General features: G+C 40.7%; 1 protein-coding gene across 3 annotated transcripts in view; it reads left to right on the top strand.

Moving 5' to 3' along the window:
- Positions 1 to 20,151, top strand: part of CDKAL1 (CDK5 regulatory subunit associated protein 1 like 1) — a 723,350-nt gene that overhangs the window by 677,609 nt on the left and 25,590 nt on the right. For all 3 annotated transcript variants that reach the window (XM_033216358.1, XM_033216361.1, XM_033216360.1), the window contains 2 exons: positions 11,529 to 11,612; positions 14,631 to 14,795. In XM_033216358.1, coding sequence (XP_033072249.1) covers positions 11,529 to 11,612; positions 14,631 to 14,795 — 249 coding nt within the window. The remainder of the gene's footprint in view (positions 1 to 11,528; positions 11,613 to 14,630; positions 14,796 to 20,151) is intronic.

Genomic DNA, 20,151 nt, shown 5'->3' on the forward strand with positions numbered 1-20,151 from the left:
GATCAGGAGGGTGGAAGTGAATGGAAATTCTGTTCAATTTTTAGGTTTGGGCTTTTCATTAAAAAGTTCTACACTTATATCCAGTGTTGGTTCCACTGGCCCTTTCCATGAATCAGATCTCTTGGATAGATCTTACTGGCAGGATCTGGCCATAGGACTTCAGTTTTCAATGTTGAGCACTTTCCCAGGCTGCCTGGGCATGACAGAGCTTGCCCAGTGTGGGGAAAAAAGGACCTGATATACTTTGTGCTGGCTCTGTGATAGGAGGGTCAACTTGTTTGGGTTTGTTGAGAGGGTAGATTTCATGTTATATGTTCTTACCACAATTTTTTTTTTAATTCCACAAAAAGCATTATAGGCAATAGCTTTGAATGCTCTAGAATACTCAGAATGTACAGGCAGGTGGTTAAAATGCAGCTGCTTTTTGAACTAGCAGTTTAGTTAGCATTAGATATGGATCCCTGATGCCGGGCAGGAAGGCGTCAGCGCGGCATTTCCTGTGTAACTATTTACTCTTACTATTGGCTCTCGATCAGCAGATGAAAATAGCTTTGTTACTAAGAATGGGATTTTGCCCCCAGCGGGGAAGAGACTACCTTGGATTGTCTTCCTCTTACTGGGATAGACACGGCTAGAAGAAAACCAACCAGCGTGAACAAAAGCACAAGGGGATTCTTGTTAGAAGAAACTTCGTGGTCTGATTTGATTCAGTAGAACTGCCTCGGGTCTGGTCACAAAGAAGGGAAGAAGAACTTTTGAAAAGCCAAATTGTTTTGCAATTTTTCTTTCTACTTAGGTTATTTCTGAAATGCACAGAAGGAAGAAATAAGGTTACTAAGATACTCATGGCAATTAATAGATAAGCATAGATACTTAAAAAGGTGGCTATTCCACTTCAAAGGAACATTCTTCCCCTTTTGAGTACATTTATATCTATTAATAAGTGTATCTAAAGAATTTTTTTTCCACAGAGGACAGTGTTTTCAAATAATCTAACAAATGCCTTTTTTTGTCATTGTTTAAGAATCAGTTACCAGTTCTAGCGCTTTGAGAATAAACTGTCCAACATCTTCTCTTAAGAACGCTTAAGTAGACCAATAAACTGATGGCTAGCATTTTGAATACGATGGACTTAAAGGCTCATTACTTGTTTTCTATGCTATCATCATTTTTGACACACATTCCTGTGTCGTGGCCCTATTTCATTACAGAATGGCATTGTGGGGTAAGGATGATATTAAATTTTAATGTTATTGCTATTGTTACTGTGGACCGTTTTTAGCATAAGTATGCCTGGTTCTTTAATTCCAGCTTCTGCAGGGCCAGAAAATAGAAGTGTGCATAAACAGTCAGGAAAATTACTGTATACCCAGGAGACCCAGCATCGCATGCTCTGCCTGTTGTGAATGATGAATCAAAATGGAAAGGTTATCATTTTCATTAGCTAGGAAAGAACAAGACCATACTTTTCTCCAAGTGTAATTACAGCGGTTCACTGGCAACATTACACTGCAGTAATTAGTCTAAAGGTGTATGTGAGGGCAGGCTTTTGCACAGGCACTAGAAATATTATTTCAGAGTTTAAGGTCACAGCCTTGTGTTTAACATGTTCCAGGCAGCTTGGGCGGGGGGGCGGGGGGGGCGGGGGGGGGGGGGGGGGGGCGGGGGGGGGGGGGGGGGAGGGAGCGGGGAACCTAATTTGACTGGAGCTAAAGAAAGACATTTGACATTTCCCAGAGTCATGCATTCAGAAACCAGTTAGGTCAAAAAATTGTATTTTATTATCTACAATAAAAGAAAAAACTTAGCTACAGAAGTAGCATGTCAGAATATTCTGTAGGATAAACACAGATAAAATTCAAGTTTATTAGGACCATGATGTAAATGATTACAGGAACTTTTGCTATGTGTGTTTTAATCTCCATTCTTTTCCTAAGGCAAAGAATGGACAGAAAAGATAATTGTCAGCAGTTCTTCAAGGGAAACAAAATAGTTTCTTTCTCCTTAACACTGTTTTCAAGAAATAAATGTCTATCTTGCACAGGTCCATGTATCTATGTCCTTTGTGAATGTTTTGGTACTCTAAATAGTAATATTGAAATCTTTTTGTAACTCAGCATCTCAGAATACAAATTGATTGACATTATTTTCCAAAGCCACGTCAGGCTTTCTGTTCACGTAAAGCAAAAGTAAGAAGAAAAATAAAAGTTATAAAGAGAAAAGCAAATTTTACAGTTTATGTTTAAAGCCATATATGAGTTTAAGAGAAACCTTTTGCTTTTCCTAGTCCAAAGAATACTTTTGCAAGCAACATTTCTTACTGGGTTAAAAGTATTAGCCCAAATACCCTGATGTCTTTGTTTAATTTGAGTAATGTCTGCCTTTCTTCAAACAATTCTGTTTCTCTCTTTATATCCTTATATAGCCTTGTAGAATATTGTTTCTTTCAGGACAAATGATGACTTAGAGTGTACTTGAGGAGCATTCATTCAGCAACCAAGTTCTGTTGGAAACCACAGCTTTTTAAATGCAAGTGTGTGTTTTATCTGCATTCTCTGCTGGCTGTATGGTTAGAACTGATGTTTTTCACAACTTCAGGCACTTGGGAAATTTAAGCATAGATGTGACACAAATGACACAGCTAGCTGATTATGTAACTGACTGAAAAATCTACCCCAAAATTGAATTTAAAAACATTGCTATTTGTTTGTCACAGATGTTTCTCTACTCAAGGAAGAGTCATACACTGCAGAATTAGATCCGTGATGTTGTAAGTTTTCCACAGCTAGCAATTAAATAGGAGGCATTGAGTAGTGGGAAGAGTTCAAAGACTTCCCTTTCTTCTGCCACTGTCACTGAGCAAATCACCCATCTTGCCAGACCTTAGTTCTCTCCCTGTGGAATCAGAGAGATTGCTAAGCCCCCTCCAAGGTCTTACTTTCTTTGTCTGTCTAGGGGAATACGGCTTTTATTTTCTGCCTTTGTGGTTTTCATTAAAAAAAAAGTATAAGAGCGTTTCTCGTATCTTTTCAACAAGGCCTAGAAAATTGTAGCACACTCTTTCGTTCACAGCTGGGGTCGTATTTCCCAGCAGCCCTGCGAGGTTGGCAGTAATGCAGGGTCTTGTAGAGATGTTTCCTGCGCCCACCTTCGCTTTAGTGACCCAGTCAGAGAAAGCAAGGGATGGTTTTACAGGAATATTTTTATAATTCATTTTTCATAAAATGTCTTTAAATAACGTTAAAATGATGAAATGAAATTCTGTACATCCTAGGAAAAAATTACTTTCTCTACTTACGTTTGATGAATACATTATGAAGTACGCCTAGGTTGTTAAAGCAGGTGCCAGAACCAACAGCCACTTTCAAAAGTCCATAGAGCTGAATTAAGTAAAAGAATAAGCTCTGAAGGTAAGAATTGTCCCTTACTTCAGATAGCTACAATCAAGTTACTTTCCTGACAGATCTCTTAAAAGGCAAAGCTTTGTAAATGGAAGCTCAGTTTCCCCTGGAAATACTGTAGCCTTTGTATTCTCAGCAGAAGCTTTTAACCTCTAGCATGTTACAGAAATTAAATAAACATCATTTGATTTAACCAACCATAAACTATATGCCTACAAACAAATCAGAAGGAAAAGGACATCTTTCTTAGGATTATAAGAAAATACTTTGGGGCCGGGCATGGGGGCTCACGCCTGTAATCCTAACACTTTGGGATGCCAAGGTAGGCGGGTCACGAGGTCAGGAGATCGAGACCATCCTGGCTAACACAGTGAAAGCCCATCTCTACGAAAAAAAAAAAAAAATTAGCCAGGCGAGGTGGTGGGTGCCTGTAGTCCCAGCTACTCGGAAGGCTGAAATAGGAGAATGGTGTGAACCTGGGAGGCGGAGCTTGCAGTGAGCTGAGATCGCGCCACTGTACTCTGGTCTGGGCAACAGAGCAAGACTCCATCTCAAAAAAAAAAAAAGAAACAAAGTACTTTGTTGAGATTTCCTTTTTTTTTTTTTTTTTACTTTAAAAAAATTTTTTTTTTTTTTATTATACTTTAAGTTCTAGGGTACAATGTGCATAACGTGCAGGTTTGTTACATATGTATACTTGTGCCATGTTGGTGTGCTGCACCCATCAACTCGTCAGCACCCATCAATTAATCATTTATATCATGTATAACTCCCCAATGCAATCCCTCCCTCCTCCCCCCTCCCCATGATAGGCCCCAGTGTGTGATGTTCCCCTTCCCGAGTCCAAGTGATCTCATTGTTCAGTTCCCACCTATGAGTGAGAACATGCGGTGTTTGGTTTTCTCTTCTTGTGATAGTTTGCTAAGAATGATGGTTTCCAGCTGCATCCATGTCCCTACAAAGGACGCAAACTCATCCTTTTTGATGGCTGCATAGTATTCCATGGTGTATATATGCCACATTTTCTTAATCCAATCTGTCACAGATGGACATTTGGGTTGATTCCAAGTCTTTGCTATTGTGAATAGTGCCGCAATAAACATACGTGTGCATGTGTCTTTGTAGTAGAGTAATTTATAATCCTTTGGGTATATACCCAGTAGTGGGATTCCTGGGTCATATGGTACATCTAGTTCTAGATCCTTGAGGAATCGCCATACTGTTTTCCATAATGGTTGAACTAGCTTACAATCCCACCAACAGTGTAAAAGTGTTCCTATTTCTCCACATTCTCTCCAACACCTGTTGTTTCCTGACTTCTTAATGATTGCCATTCTAACTGGTGTGAGATGGTATCTCATTGTGGTTTTGATTTGCATTTCTCTGATGGCCAGTGATGACGAGCATTTTTTCATGTGTCTGTTGGCTGTATGGATGTCTTCTTTTGAGAAATGTCTGTTCATATCCTTTCCCCACTTTTTGATGGGGTTGTTTGTTTTTTTCTTGTATATTTGTTTGAGTTCTTTGTAGATTCTGGATATTAGCCCTTTGTCAGATGAGTAGGTTGCAAAAATTTTCTCCCATTCTGTAGGTTGCCTGTTCACTCTGATGGTAGTTTCTTTTGCTGTGCAAAAGCTCTTTAGTTTAATGAGATCCCATTTGTCAATTTTGGCTTTTGCTGCCATTGCTTTTGGTGTTTTAGACATGAAGTCCTTGCCCATGCCTATGTCCTGAATGGTACTACCTAGATTTTCTTCTAGGGTTTTTATGGTATTAGGTCTAACATTTAAGTCTCTAATCCATCTTGAATTAATTTTCGTATAAGGGGTAAGGAAAGGATCCAGTTTCAGCTTTCTACTAATGGCTAGCCAATTTTCCCAGCACCATTTATTAAATAGGGAATCCTTTCCCCAATTCTTGTTTCTCTCAGGTTTGTCAAAGATCAGATGGCTGTAGATGTGTGGTATTATTTCTGAGGACTCTGTTCTGTTCCATTGGTCTATATCTCTGTTGTGGTACCAGTACCATGCTGTTTTGGTTACTGTAGCCTTGTAGTATAGTTTGAAGTCAGGTAGCGTGACGCCTCCAGCTTTGTCCTTTTGACTTAGGATTGTCTTGGCAATGCGGGCTCTTTTTTGGTTCCATATGAACTTTAAAGCAGTTTTTTCCAATTCTGTGAAGAAAGTCATTGGTAGCTTGATGGGGATGGCATTGAATCTATAAATAACCTTGGGCAGTATGGCCATTTTCACGATATTGATTCTTCCTATCCATGAGCATGGTATGTTCTTCCATTTGTTTGTGTCCTCTTTTATTTCACTGAGCAGTGGTTTGTAGTTCTCCTTGAAGAGGTCCTTTACATCCCTTGTAAGTTGGATTCCTAGGTATTTGATTCTCTTTGAAGCAATTGTGAATGGAAGTTCCTTCATGATTTGGCTCTCTGTTTGTCTGTTACTGGTGTATAAGAATGCTTGCGATTTTTGCACATTAATTTTGTATCCCGAGACTTTGCTGAAGTTGCTTATCAGCTTAAGGAGATTTTGGGCTGAGACAATGGGGTTTTCTAAATATACAATCATGTCATCTGCAAACAGGGACAATTTGACTTCTTCTTTTCCTAACTGGATACCCTTGATTTCTTTCTCTTGCCTGATTGCCCTAGCCAGAACTCTTCTGTCACCGGTCTAGAATGCAGTGGTGCAATCATAGCTCACTGCAATCTTGAACTCCCGAACTCAAACAATCCTCCTGCTTTAGCGTTCCAAGTAGCTGGGACTACAGATGTGCGCCACCACACCCTGCTAATTTTTTAATTTTTTTTTTTGTAGAAACAAGGTCATGCTATGTGGCCCAGGCTAGTCTCTAACTCCTGGCCTCACATGATTCTCCCCGCCTTGGCCTCCCAGAATGCTGCGATTACAGGTGTGCGCCACCCACCACACCCACCCCACCCACCCAAGCTTTGTTGAGATTTTGGCAGACTTCTTTAAGGAAACTTCAAGTCACTCAATAGCCTCTTGAGATACCTTGTAATTGTTTCCTGGCAGGTACTGTATTGAAAATCAAGTTGTTGGTTTAAGTACAGCAAGAAGGTAGCAGTAATTTGCAGAGGGCTCTAAGCATATATTGCTGTTTAAAAAAAGAAAGAAAGAGAGAGAGAAAGAGAGAGAACGAGAGAGACAGGCTTGATTTAGTGTACATACTTTCCTTCAGCTGATTCCCATGAAACCTTTGGATGTCCTGATCCCCAACCTACAGATCTACCTTCAAGAATGACTTAAACTCCATAATTGAAAGATCCTTTAAATATTGTAATCCACCTCCCCTTCAGCAGCCCTACTCTCTTCTCCCTACTTCCGTCCCACTTCTACCAGCTTCTCATTTTTAGATGAGGAAAGTGAAGGCCCAAAACATAGGTCTCTTTTATCTCAAAAATAATCTACTCAGACCCTGTGTCTTTGTCCCCTACTGACCAATCCATATATGTGGCATCTGTTGATTTCAAAGAACCCTCTTCCGACTCTTTTCCCTTGGGTTCTTCTAGAACTATGTGCTTCTGCTTCTGACCTTTTGTTGTCCATCCATCACTTTCCGCTTTCTTCCTAACCTTGAATGTTACAATTCTCTTGATGCCACCCACTAGACCATTCTTTGGACTTAGAATTTCAGTTGTATCTTAATCATTTCTGCTGAACAATTATATTGTGCTCTGTCTTAGTTCATTTTCTGTTGCTATAACAGAATACCCAAGACTGGATAATTTATAAGGAAAATAAGTTTATTTGGCTCATGATTTTGGAGGCTGAGAAGTCTCCAAAATCATGGACTTTGGAGGCAACCCATTTAGTGAGAACTTCAACTCAGCAGAAAGCAGAAGGGCTTTCAAAGAGACCAAACACGAAAGGCAGCCTCACGTTATAACAACTGGCTCTCATGTGAACTTACCCATTCTCTCAAGAACTAACTCAGTCCCTGGAGAAAGACGCTAACTGATCTTAATGACCTAATCACTTCTTAAAGACATCACCTCCCAACACTGTGACATTGGCAATTAAATTTCAACATGAGTTTTGTCGGGGACAAACTATAGCAGGCTGCCCATCACACATTTTATGAGAACCATGGTTTTCAACCTCTTCCTTACTTGCGGGATGTTGTCTATTTTCCACAGTGATGTAACCTTTTCCTGTTGGTAGTTTCAGCTGTTAGGCAAGGATCTGTCAGCGAAGGTGAGGCAGCCATAGAAGTGTGCTTCTCAGATGTGTGTAGAGTCTCCTTAAGACAAACTCTGACCCCTTCTAGTGGACTACTTCTGCCATTAGCATAATAGATACCCGGGTGGTGTGGTCCTAGAGTCCTGAAGATATCTGTAGCCTTGCCACTTTTCCCCAGATGCCCTGCCTTAGTTCTGTGACTAGAACTTCCTTACTCGGATAGCAGAGGCATTCTTTGGTTATGGCAAGCCAGGATGATTACTCTCAATTTTGTTATATGAGGGTCTTTAACCACACAGGGCTACCATATGGGGTGGGAGAGACAACAGCAGCTGGAAAGTGTAGGGGAAGTGGCTCATTTAATTTTTTTTTTTTTTTTTTTTTTTTTTGAGACGGAGTCTCGCTCTGTCGCCCGGGCTAGAGTGCAGTGGCCGGATCTCAGCTCACTGCAAGCTCCGCCTCCCGGGTTTACGCCATTCTCCTGCCTCAGCCTCCCGAGTAGCTGGGACTACAGGCGCCCGCCACCTCGCCCGGCTCGTTTTTTTGTATTTTTTAGTAGAGACGGGGTTTCACCCTGTTAGCCAGGATGGTCTCGATCTCCTGACCTCGTGATCCGCCCGTCTCGGCCTCCCAAAGTGCTGGAATTACAGGCTTGAGAAGTGGCTCACTTTAAAAAGAAATTTGAGGCTTGTATATTTTTGCTTAGCCCACAAGTTCCTTTGCAACCAAGGTGAAGTTGCATCTTCCAGAATGTCATCTGAACTCATTCTTCCATAACTTCAGTGCTGACTTTAATATTATTTGGAATAGTTGATTCTCTTAAAGGTTATATTTGATATTCACTTCAATGTGACTTCATTCATTAAAAAATATTGAGGGAAACATTTATTATTTTTTGTTTGTTCATTTGTTGTGATAGGTTCTCACTCTGTTGCCCACACTGGAGTGCAGTGGCATGATCAAAGCTTACTGCAGCCTCCAACTCCCGGGCTCCGGCAAGTCATATCTATTTATAATATATATTTATACATATATTTATTTTAAGGGGTGAGGACGGATTGCAGCAGCTTTTGATCAAAGCCCTAGCCTTCCTAGGCTCATTTTTGCTCAGTATGCTCTGGAGATTTTGTTTTGGTTCTGTTTTGAGACAGAGTCTCACTCTGTCACCCAACCTGGAGTGCAGGGGTGCAATCTCATCTCACTGCAACATCTGCCTCCCGGGTTCAAGCAATCCTCCCACCTCAGACTCCCAAGTAGCTGGGACTACAGGCACATGCCACCACACCTGGCTAATTTTTGTATTTTTAGTAGAAACAGAGTTTCACCATGTTGGCCAGGCTAGTCTCGAACTCCTGGCTTCAAGTGATCCACCCACCCTGGCCTCCCAAGGTGCTGGGATTACAGGCGTGAGCCATTGTGCCTGGCCTCTGGAGATGTTTTATTTATTTATGTATTTACTTTTCTGAGACAGGATCTTACTCAATCACCCATACTGGAATGCAGTAGAATGATCACAACTCACTGCACCCTCAACCTGCCAGGCCCAAGCGATCCTCCCACCTCAGCCTCTTGAGTAGCTGGGACTATAGGCACACACCACCACACTCAGCTAATTTCTGTATTTTTTGTAGGGGCGGGGTTTTGCCATGTTACCCAGGCGGGTCTCAAACTCCTGGACTCAAATCTGCCCACCTCTGCCTCCCAAAGTGCTGGGATTACAGGCATGAGCCACTGGGCCTTGCCAGTGACACTGGGGGCACAAATAGGATGACTCCTCAGTTGAGGACACAAATAGGACGACTGAAAAGGTGTTTGCCACTATGAATTAGTGCACATTGCGGTTCTCCTGAGTCTCTTTGGCAAATAATAGTTAAATACTCACCTACAAATAGTTATCTTAGGGTTGATTAAAAGCCCGGCTTTCTACTATATAAGCATAGCAAGTCTTTTTAACTCTGTATATATTACTGTCATTGTTATCATCTCCAGATGAAATAGAGCAGCCCAGACATGATGGCCCTTACTCTCCACATTGATTCTAATAAGAAGAAAGAAGCAGCATAGTGTTCAGTGGCTCTACAGTTTCACATTGTTGTTAATTTCCTGAAAACTTGATGTTAAATGAAGTGTAATTGCAGATTTCCTTAAGAACCATTGACAGATACTTATCCTAAGTCATAAGCAACTCACACTGTGAAATGTGTGCAAACATTCTAAGTTTTCTTCTAGAAGAATATACTTCAGTGAGACCCAATATCCCCCAGCCCTTTTCGACAAACAGAGCCAGTGAAGCTCAATATAGAAGTTGGGGAAAATTTCTTTTTTGCCACTTGATTTTTTTAAGGGGATTAATGTTGCCAGAACTTCCATTGTTTTTCAGAGAATGAAAAGAGTCTTTAATAAGTGTCATCTCAGAGACCTTACAACTTTTGGCTAAGAGGGCTACACTTTGAATGAGATAGTAAACTAGATAGTAAATTATGGTGTATTTAGGTACTGGCATTGTATGATGGAGAGGGGAGTTTGATTTTTTTTTTAATTGTTAGGTGGTCTATTTAGTGCAGCTGTGTTTATGTTTCCTTCATGGTAACCGCCTGAACGTGGTGACAAGTCCCTACAAATGAGAATAGGAATTTTAAAAAATTATCTTGCCAATGGGCTTTAATTTTGGGGGTCATAATTATTAAGTAGCAATGGTAAAAATAATCCCCAGCACAGTCATTTAGTACAGTTGGTTGGCTGTATCAGACATTTTGACAACCTTGTAAAAAGAGTAATTGAGGCTAGGCATGGTGGCTCACGCCTGTAATCCCAGCACTTTGGGAGGCCAAGGTGAGTGGATCACCTGAGGTCAGGAGTTCGAGACTAGCCTGGCCAACATGGCGAAACCCCATCTCTACTAAAAATACAAAAATTAGCCAGGTGTGGTGGCGCATGCCTGTAATCCCAGCTACTCAGGAGGCTGAGGCAGAAGAATTGTTTGAACCCAGGAGGCGAAATTTGCAGTGAGCCAACATCACACCATTCAACTCTAGCCTGGGTGACAGAGCGAGACTCTGTCTCAAAAAAAAAAAAAAAAAGAGTAATTGATACCTTAAATGCTGCATTTCACAGTAGAATAAACTTGGAAATTGTAAATTTCCTGAGAATAGTCACACTTCTTTACCCATTGTTTTGGCTGATTTACTTCTTTGCTGTTAAAAATGGGTGCTTAGATCATAATGTACATCAATCCTGTAGAAAATTAGCAGTTCCATATTTTTGCTGTCTTTCTCTTTAAAAAATAATAAATGAACATGGGGCCATGACTGCAGCATACAGACGGTTGACTGTGACAGAGAAAATGTGTATAATAAGTAAATAGCTCTGTGAATTACTCAGTACTTTCAGAATTGTGTACAAGATACGAAATGTGGAGGTGCAAGGTCCTAATGACTGGTTTCCAGAGGCATTTTCTTTAGTGTTACATCCCTTATAACTCAAATTAATGTTTATTACTATTCTTTTATATTGCCAAAATATTTTCATGAATTTGGATTAGAAGCAGCTTGTTCTGGCTTGTTTTGCAACTTTGTTTCAGGAAACAAAGTGATATTTAGAAGATTTTTGTATGTCATAGAAGCTTTAATTATCTTACTTATGTTGAAGGAGATTAAGTTCTGTTTCAGAGTTATGTAAGAAAATAAGAGTTTATACTATGCTAATTTTATGTTGCCAGATAATTAATGTCTTTCAAAAAATTTGAATCCGTGATTTGAGCAGTGTTCGCTGTTAAATAACCAGCAATGTAGAGTCTACTTTAAATTCAAGAAGACGCTACTTGGTCCAGACCTACTTGGGCTGGCCTTTATTTTAATTTCATTTTTGGATTCACAGGTGTTTACCCGTTTTTTCCCTCCCCTTCTCTCCACAGATTGGTGAAAGACAGCAAGTGTTAGTAACAGAAGAGTCTTTTGATTCCAAGTTTTATGTTGCACACAATCAATTCTATGAGCAGGTAAGAGGCACTTCAGTATTCTTGAGTTTTCTCCAAAACGAGAAAGAGTCCTGAAAGTTTAAGCAAAGGGCATTTAAAGGGGAGAGTGTTGAATCTTGTCACAACAAGGCTGTTTTCTAGCCTCAAGCCAGCCAGGCTAACATGGGCTTTATCTTTGTGGCTTACTCTACAATATGTTCTGTACAAAGGAATAGGTGTATTTAGTCTATTTTAGTTCACATTAATCTTTGACAGGACCAGCCTTAGGCTTTTGGGCATTTGGAACTAGGCAATTAGCACTGCCAGAATTCCCACACCCTGGCAAAGCAGGGGGGAAAGTCCTGCTCAGACGACAGGAAGGATGTCTGCATGGGCGACAGCAGCGTGAAAGGGCAGGGATTTCCTCTCACCGGCACATCACTCGGACAGTTTTTTTAGTTGGTCGGTTGGTTGGTTGGGTTTTTAGTTTTGTTTGGTTTTAGTATTTGTTTTTGTTTGTTTATGTGTTGTTGTTGTTGTTGTTTTTTTAACTTCTACCTTGATAAAAATGCTAGGAGCAGAGGAAAAAGAGTCTATTCCTTGGACTCAAGGACAGAACACACTTTAACAGAACACTTGGACACACTGTGCAGAACAGTGTGAGAATCAAACCAGCTTCACTGTGAGAGCTTTGGAGGCCATCCCTAGGGGCGCCCCCACTTACTAGCCCTCCTTCCCTGCCCATCTAAACTGGCCTGCATTTGCCCACTGAGGAGCCTGACTTCTGTTTCAGCATTGGGGTTTCTACTCCTCCAGGTGGGAGAGCAATTCAAAAGTGACTGAGGAAAACAGAGTGCCTCTTTCAGGGGCATTGACCCTGTCAAGGGCCAAGGCCAGGGAAGAGATGGGATACGCCCTCCTCTCCCATCTCATGATAGCCTGTGTGGGAGACTCTCATGGGCATATGGAGATCTTCATTGATCATTCTGGATTGTATTAAAATCAAATGGAGCTTCCTGCTTTTTTGCTTCTTTCTCATCAGATGAGAGGTGAAAATGTTTGCTATGGGTCATGGCTGAAATTAGGGCTTGAGAAGACGCTGAAGGCCAATGTGGACAAGTCGGATGAGGGATGGGCAGAGGAAGCAGGCTGCCTCTGTCAGAAGGCAGGAAAGCAGGAGCTGAAGAGGCCCCTAGCATTGACATTCCCCAAGGAATCATCTCAGACTGGGCAGTGGGTCCCCAGGAAACAGGGGACTTTTCAAAGCCCAGACTAAACGTGCTCTGTTCAGTACCAGTGGAGACTGCAGTTGAGGAAGGGCTCCCAGCACTCTATGTCTGGACTGCGTCGCTTCCCCATTTCCCATCTCATTAATACACTCCAGAGGGCCATTTTCCTATTCAGGCCAACCTTCTGCTCAGCCCTGGGGAGGAGCTTGATTGCATTTTGGTTGCCTCTTCTCTCTCCTTTCTCTTGCCATCTGGGTTTTGCCTCAGCAGGGAACTTTTTTCCCTTCATTTTAAAGGCAGTGGCATGCCTCGTTAGCTGCTTCCTCCAATTTAAAGCAGTCGGGCTTTTTCCAATTATTAAAACTGGAGGAGGGGAAAACACTGAGCCCTTCATTCAGATCAAGGCAGCAGATCAAGGAGGGTTATTTTTCCCCAGAATAGTACCAAATCTCCCAGGGTTAGTTTGGTCTAGAGATTTTCTTATTTTATAAAAAGTGATTTAAAAGGGCTTTTTATATCCTAACACTAAAGCTCTTTTAGTTCGTTTTGCCTGCCATAAGTAATTCACCACCCAGGTGACCTTTTTCTTATACTTTGATGAAGCAGTGTACTCAGTGGTCATAAAAATCAAACTCAGACCAAGATTCAATTTTGCCTCTCAGAGAGATTGGCTGTGGAACTCCTGGCTCTCATCTGACTTTTCTGTCTCTACAACTAAGCATATCAAAGATTTTCTGGGAATTATTTTTCTAAATAAGATGAGTTCCAGAGGTGAAGATTATATCTAGAGATCCAAGCATTACTGGATTAGAATTGGTCTATTTATTTTGGATTCTAACTTGAAAAGACTGGCAAGTCGCTCCAGTGCTGAAATGGAAGTGTGAGGGAGACATCATGCACACAAGCTACCTGCAGGTCCCAAAGGAAGGGAAACGTTTGCTTGAGGTAAACAAGCACTTTTATCAGGAATCTCTAGTGGAGAGAGACCACCTGACAGTTTCCTGTGAACAAGCCAAAGTACCCTTCAGAGGACTGGTTCTAGATGGAGATAGATCCCCAGGACTGACAAACACATGCTTTTTCTAACAGAGCAAGGGAAGAAACGGCAGCCTTTCGTTTCAGGAGTTCTTTAGCTCCAAACAGTGGTGTTCGGTGTTATTGGAAGGTTCTTTTAAATGTTTCTCCTTCTCCCTCAGAACACAGCAGGCACACATGCGCGAACACAGACACACAGGCCTGTGTTTGAAGTGTCTTTTCAAACCGTTACTCTGACAGCTCACTTGGAAAGTATTAAAAGTGTACGGCTTTCATCAGTATTGTCTCGGTTTTCCTCATTGCATGGAATAGCCAAGAGCAACATATCAAAGGCCTGTCCAGAAGTGACTGATTGCTGGGGGTTTCCCAGGTCTGCCTTCCACGTGCCTCAGGACATTAGGCGCATCCTGCACTGCAAAAGCACTGCCTAGGGGCCCGGGAGCCCCTCCCAGAAGTGCCTTTCCTTCCTGCAGGCTCCCCAGACCCTTGAGCAGCTAGAAGATAGAGCCCACTTTGGAGGGGATCCCGGAATAGAAAAATGACACTGAGGGACAGTGAGGAAACCTGGATAATTAAGTATGCCTTCGGTTAATAGTATTAATAATATATCAATTTGGGTTCATTAATTGTGGCAAATGTACTATACTAATGTAAGATGGTAAATAATAAGGAAACTGGGAGTTGGGTACACAGGAGCTCTCCATACTATCTTTGCAATAATTCTATAAATCTGACACTGTTCTAAAGTAAAATGTTTATTTTTAAAAATTAAGCCTCTTAAACAAATGTGTTTAAGGTTTTAGTGCCAAAGAACCCTGCGTTCATGGGGAAAATGGTTGAAGTGGACATCTGTGAATCAGGCAAACATTTTATGAAAGGGCAGCCGGTATCTGATGCCAAAGTGTACACACCGTCCATCAGCAAACCTCTAGCAAAGGGAGAAGTCTCAGGTTTGACAAAGGTAAGTAAAAGATGCTCTCCTCTCTATACTGCTAGTAAAACAGCAGCTGTGGAAGCACAGTGATTCCAGACCATGTTTCTGTTATCATTTATAGTTCCCTTTTTATGTATGCATGAGGCTTTAATCCTTTCTGACAGATTGAAATCTGAATTAGAAAGATGTGTTTTTGCTGATGCTGATAGCTTTGCTTCTCTGGCTGTAAAGGGAATAAGTTGTTTCTGCTTCCAGTTTAGAAGTAGGGGGTAAAAGCCATTATTTGCAGGCGAAAATTTTGACACCAAAAGATGATCTGATCCGGTATGTTTCTATGTCAGTAGATCCTGAGTGGAAAGGGATAAGGAAAGGGGTGTTTTCTTGCTTTACTAAGCTGTTTATACTGTAGTAAAATCCTACAGCTGAACAGGCACTAAACCGTATCATATATGCAGTTACGGGGCCTTTCAGAAGGGTGTTAGCTGGATATCTACTTTAGTCATGTGGAGTGAAAATTAAACATTTTTTTTCTTTCTATAAAAAAGTAACCTGACCCCTATTTTATACCTTGGTAAATATGGCCGTTTGCCAAGCTCTCTCTTACATTTCATTGAGCTACAGTTGTAAAAGCTGATGGAGTGTGAAATGAAAATGTGTATCACATTTCTAAGCATCATTTGATGTCCTTTCTCCAACACAATTGTTAAGCCCTTAAAAAAAAAGAAAAGCATATAGCAATGATTTAACATATGGAAAAAAACCCTGATATTTATCTGGCCATGTAATTCCAAAATTGTTTTAATCTGTGTATAATCTTGTTCCTCCAAATAAATTGCAAGGACATGTTCGTTAAAATAAAGCAAATACAGCTTCACTCTGGCAATAGCAACAAAGACAATACTATTGTCTGTGTTCTCACTGATTGTGTGGATTCTTGTGTCCAATAGGAGTGATAATTTGCATGTGCTTGACAAGTGCCCATGAAGGATCTGCATGCATGGCCGTCTAACCCATAGTGGAATGGTATAGACCAGCTTTTGTCAAAATTCTACCAAATGTATCAGCCTGCACAATCAGGAGATAACTCTAAAACTTGATGAGCATAACCATTCATTTTTGCTGTTTATAAAAAAAAAAAAAAAAAAATCATACTTGACGGATAGGATAGGGGGCCAGAAAGGAGCAGTGTAACCTGGCATTTAAATTATATTGCTGGAGATTTGGCTTTTGATATGTTAGCCAAACTTTGAAAATTTTTTTTAAGAAGTCAGCTTATTTTTTGTTTTGTTTTGTTTTTCCACATAGTGTGTTTTACAAGGTTAATTTCAGATTGCCACAGTGAAAAGGGTTTCTCAGCAAGAAACAGTAGTGGGGAAATTATTATTTCAAAGACTCTGCCTGGTTTAATTCCCTCATGTTTGCCTCTTGAAAGGGTAGTATTCTAAACATCACCATTGACAATACATAAATAAGAAAATGTAGTGACCCTCTCTTTGTTCCTTAACTATAGTGTTACTATCTAAAAGGGCAGTTCCATTTGAATTCTCTGGGGCACCCTTTCTACTCTCCCATCCTTTCCTCTAGTCTAGACAATGGTATCATCAGTTCTACCACCAGCCCAACTCTAAACCAGAATGGCCCCAAAGTCCCAGATAAGATGAGGAAGCCAGTCGGTTGCTGGTCTGCCAGAGCCTCTAGAAATAGTGTTGTAGCATGAGGCCACTGGCGTAGGAATATTGATTTGGGTATTTACATTAAGAAAAACAGTAAGGCTTTTGTTTGTTTGTTTTGAGAGAGGGTCTCCCTCTGTCACCCAGGCTGGAATGCAATGGTGTGATCACAGCTCATTGCAACCTCTGCCTCCTGGGCGCAAGCAATCTTCCCACATCAGCCTCCTGAGTAGCTGGGGCTATCGGCACACACCAACATCCTGGCTAATTTTTTTTTTTTTTTTTTTTAGACAGAGTCTCACTCTGTCGCCCAGGCTGGAGTGCAGTGGCATGCAATCTCAGCTCACTGCAGCCTCCACCTCCCTGCAGCCTCCACCTCCCAAGTTCAAGCAATTCTCATGTCTCAGTCTCCTGAGTAGCTGGAATTACAGGCACGCACCGCTATACCCAGCTGATTTTTTATTTTTAGTAGAGACAGGGTTTCACCATGTTGGCCAGGCTGGTCTTGAACTCCTGACCTCAGGTGATCCGCCCACCTCAGCTTCCCAAAGTGCTGAAATTACAGGCATGAGCCACTGTGCTCAGCCCCGGCTGATATTGTTTATTTTTTGTAGAGACAGGGTCTCTCTTTGTTGCCCAAGTTCGTCTTGAACTCCTGGCCTCAAGTCTCCCACCTTGGTCTCCCTGGCATCTAAAGCAAAATACTATGCTTTGGACTTATTTTGTCTCACTTGACCTCTTTTTTTTTTTTTTTTGAAATGGAATTTTGCTTGTCGCCCAGGCTGGAGTGCAGTGGCACAATCTCACTGCAACCTCCGCCTTCCAGGTTCAAGCGATTCTCCTGCCTCAGCCTTCCGAGTAGCTGGGATTACAGGCGTGTGCCACCACACCCAGCTAATCACCTGACCTCTTTTGATGAAACTGATGAGAAGTTTAACAGACTAGAAGGGTGTTCTCAAAATGATGGTGGGAATGGGTGAAAGTTATGTGTGCATTTTTAGTGAAAGGGACAGAAGAATAGGAAACTTGAGAAAAACAGTTTTAAGATGCTAAGAACATCGATATTTTCATCTTGTGCTCACATGCAGCCTAATTTTGTGGTAACCTGCTTATTGTGATGATCTTTTTATACAATTAAGAATTCTGTGGAAAAATTGCTATGCTGTTCAATTACTCCACCTGAAGAAAACGTGTGGATAGACAGGACCTAGGGTCAGCGATACCAAATCCATGACCATGTACTAGTATGAAAAATTATCTGAAAGCCATCATCAAAGATTGGGATCAAGGATTTTTCTGTTTTAACTCCGTTAAGGAACTCTATTTATGGAAATTTTATGAACATTTTCAAGCATATACAAAAGTAGAGAGAATAGTATGATAATCCCACATACCTATTACCCACCCTTAGCAGTCATCAAATCACCAGCCAATCTTATGTCATCTGTGCTCTTATCTACCCCCATTCCCCCAACCCTGATTATTTTGAAGAAAATCCTGTTTACATTTTATGTTATCTAGAAATATACTAGTAAATACCTCTAAAAGATAAAGATTCCTTTTACAAACATAATCACCATATATTATCAAATTTTAAAATCATTACCCATAATTGTCATTGGCTAAATATTCCATGCCTACTTCTGGGACCCAAAGTCAGCATTTATGGCGTGCTTATCATGGCCAAATACCATGCTAAATATGTTACGTGTGTTCACTCGTATCATCCTCATAACCCTGAGAGGTAGGCACTATTATTATCCCCATTTCACAGATAAGGAATCTGAGCATCCATAACTCAATAAATAGCTTATCTGGAGTCACAACGTTTGAAGGTAGAAGAGGGAAGCCAGGATTTATGTCCCCACTTTCAAGCCTTTGTTTTTGTTTTTGTGTTTTACTTGTGGTAAAATATACATAACATAAAATTTACTGTCTTACTCATTTGTAAGTGTATAGTTAGTGGTGTTAAGTACGTTCTCATTGTTGTACAACCACTCTCCAGAACTTTTCATCTTGCAAAAGTGAAACCCTGTACTCATTAAGCAATAACTCCTCATTTCCCCCTTCCCTCAGCCTTCTAATCTACTTTCTACCTCTATGAATTTGATTACTTTTGGTACCTCGTATCAGCGGAGTTGTACGCTCACCAGTGTTTATCTTTTTGTGACTTGCTTATTTCACTTAGCATAATGTCCCCGGGGTTCATCCATGTTGTAGCATGTATCAGAATTTTTTCTCCTTTTTAGGGCTAAATACTATTCCATTGGATGTGGATGCCATGTTTCATTTATTCATTCATCCTTTGATGGCCATTTAGGTTGTTTCTACCATTTGGCTATTATGAATAATGTTTGCTATGAACATGGGTGCACAGATATCTCTTCAAATCCCTGCTCTCAATTATTTGGGGTATTTGTCCAGACATAGGATTGCTGGATTGTATGGTATCTCTATTTTTAATCTTTTGAGGAGCTGCCATCCTGTTTTCCATGGCAGCTGTACCATTTTACATTTCTACCAACAGTGCACAAGGGTTCCAGTCTCTCCACATTCACATCAACACTTACTTTCTCTCTCTCTCTTTTGTTTTGTTTTGTTTTGTTTTGATAGTAACCATCCTAATCGGCATGAGTCAAGCCTGTATTTTTAAGCCCAGGTCCAGACTGCCTTACCCATTTTAATTGCAGGAGTCTTATTTGATAACTTCTGGACACTAGTTTCTTTTTGTATACCAAAGTAAGCTTACACTGGATACAAAAAAAAACAGTAAGTAAGAGAAAGAGGGAAAAACGAGAAAACGGACAGTCTTAATTATCTTCTCTGTGGGTTCAGTTAAAAATGGCATTAGAGATCTGTCTCTCTTAGGAATATGTGAGAATGTGAACATTACTGCTGTCTGTTTTAATAAAGGCTAACTAGTTTTACTACTAATGTTCTTTCTTCTTGTCTGGCCTATGTTATAACAAATCACTTGAATCTTACCATTTCTAAGATTGATTCTTAAGAAGTCAGAACTATTCTTTGCCTGGTACAAGATAGAAAAGAACATTTTCCCTTCTAATTTTAAACTTATGAATAGTTTGATTGCAAAGTTTTTTCTTGTTGAATTCATTCTTAATAGTAAAAATTGCTTTAAAGAAAGAAGTAGAGTAGCATCATGAAAGTTCTAAATGACCTGGACTCTGTCAGGTTTGGGTTCACATTACAGTGACAGTGCCTATGATGAAGTACAACTTTCTTGGCTCACGGTGTCTTCATTTGTATAATGGAGATAACAACTGATTTGCAGAGGATTAAGTTAAATCATGTGGACAAAGTGCACAATGCATACTAAGTGTGTTAAATATTTTAAAGAAAGAATTCAATAAGTATAGCTTTAAAAAGCAGTGGTTTCCTGGCTCTTATTTTTATTTCTTTTACTTTCCTTTTTTTTTTTTTTTTTTTTTTTGTAAGATAGAGTCTCACTCTGTCACCCAGGCTGCAGTTCAGTGGTGCGATCTCGGCTCACTGCCACCTTCGCCTCCTGGGTTCAAGTGATTCTCGTACCTCGGCCTCCGGAGTAGCTGGAACTACATGCTTGAGCCACCACGCCCAGCTAATTTTTGTATGTAGAGACGTGGTTTCACCGTGTTGGCCAGGCTGATCTCAAACTCCTGGCCTCAAGTGATCCACCTGCCTCAGCCTTCCAAAGTACAGGGATTAGAGGCGTG

Source organism: Trachypithecus francoisi, unplaced genomic scaffold, assembly GCF_009764315.1.
Source record: "Trachypithecus francoisi isolate TF-2019V2 unplaced genomic scaffold, Tfra_2.0 Lachesis_group10, whole genome shotgun sequence".
NCBI lineage: Eukaryota > Metazoa > Chordata > Mammalia > Primates > Cercopithecidae > Trachypithecus > Trachypithecus francoisi.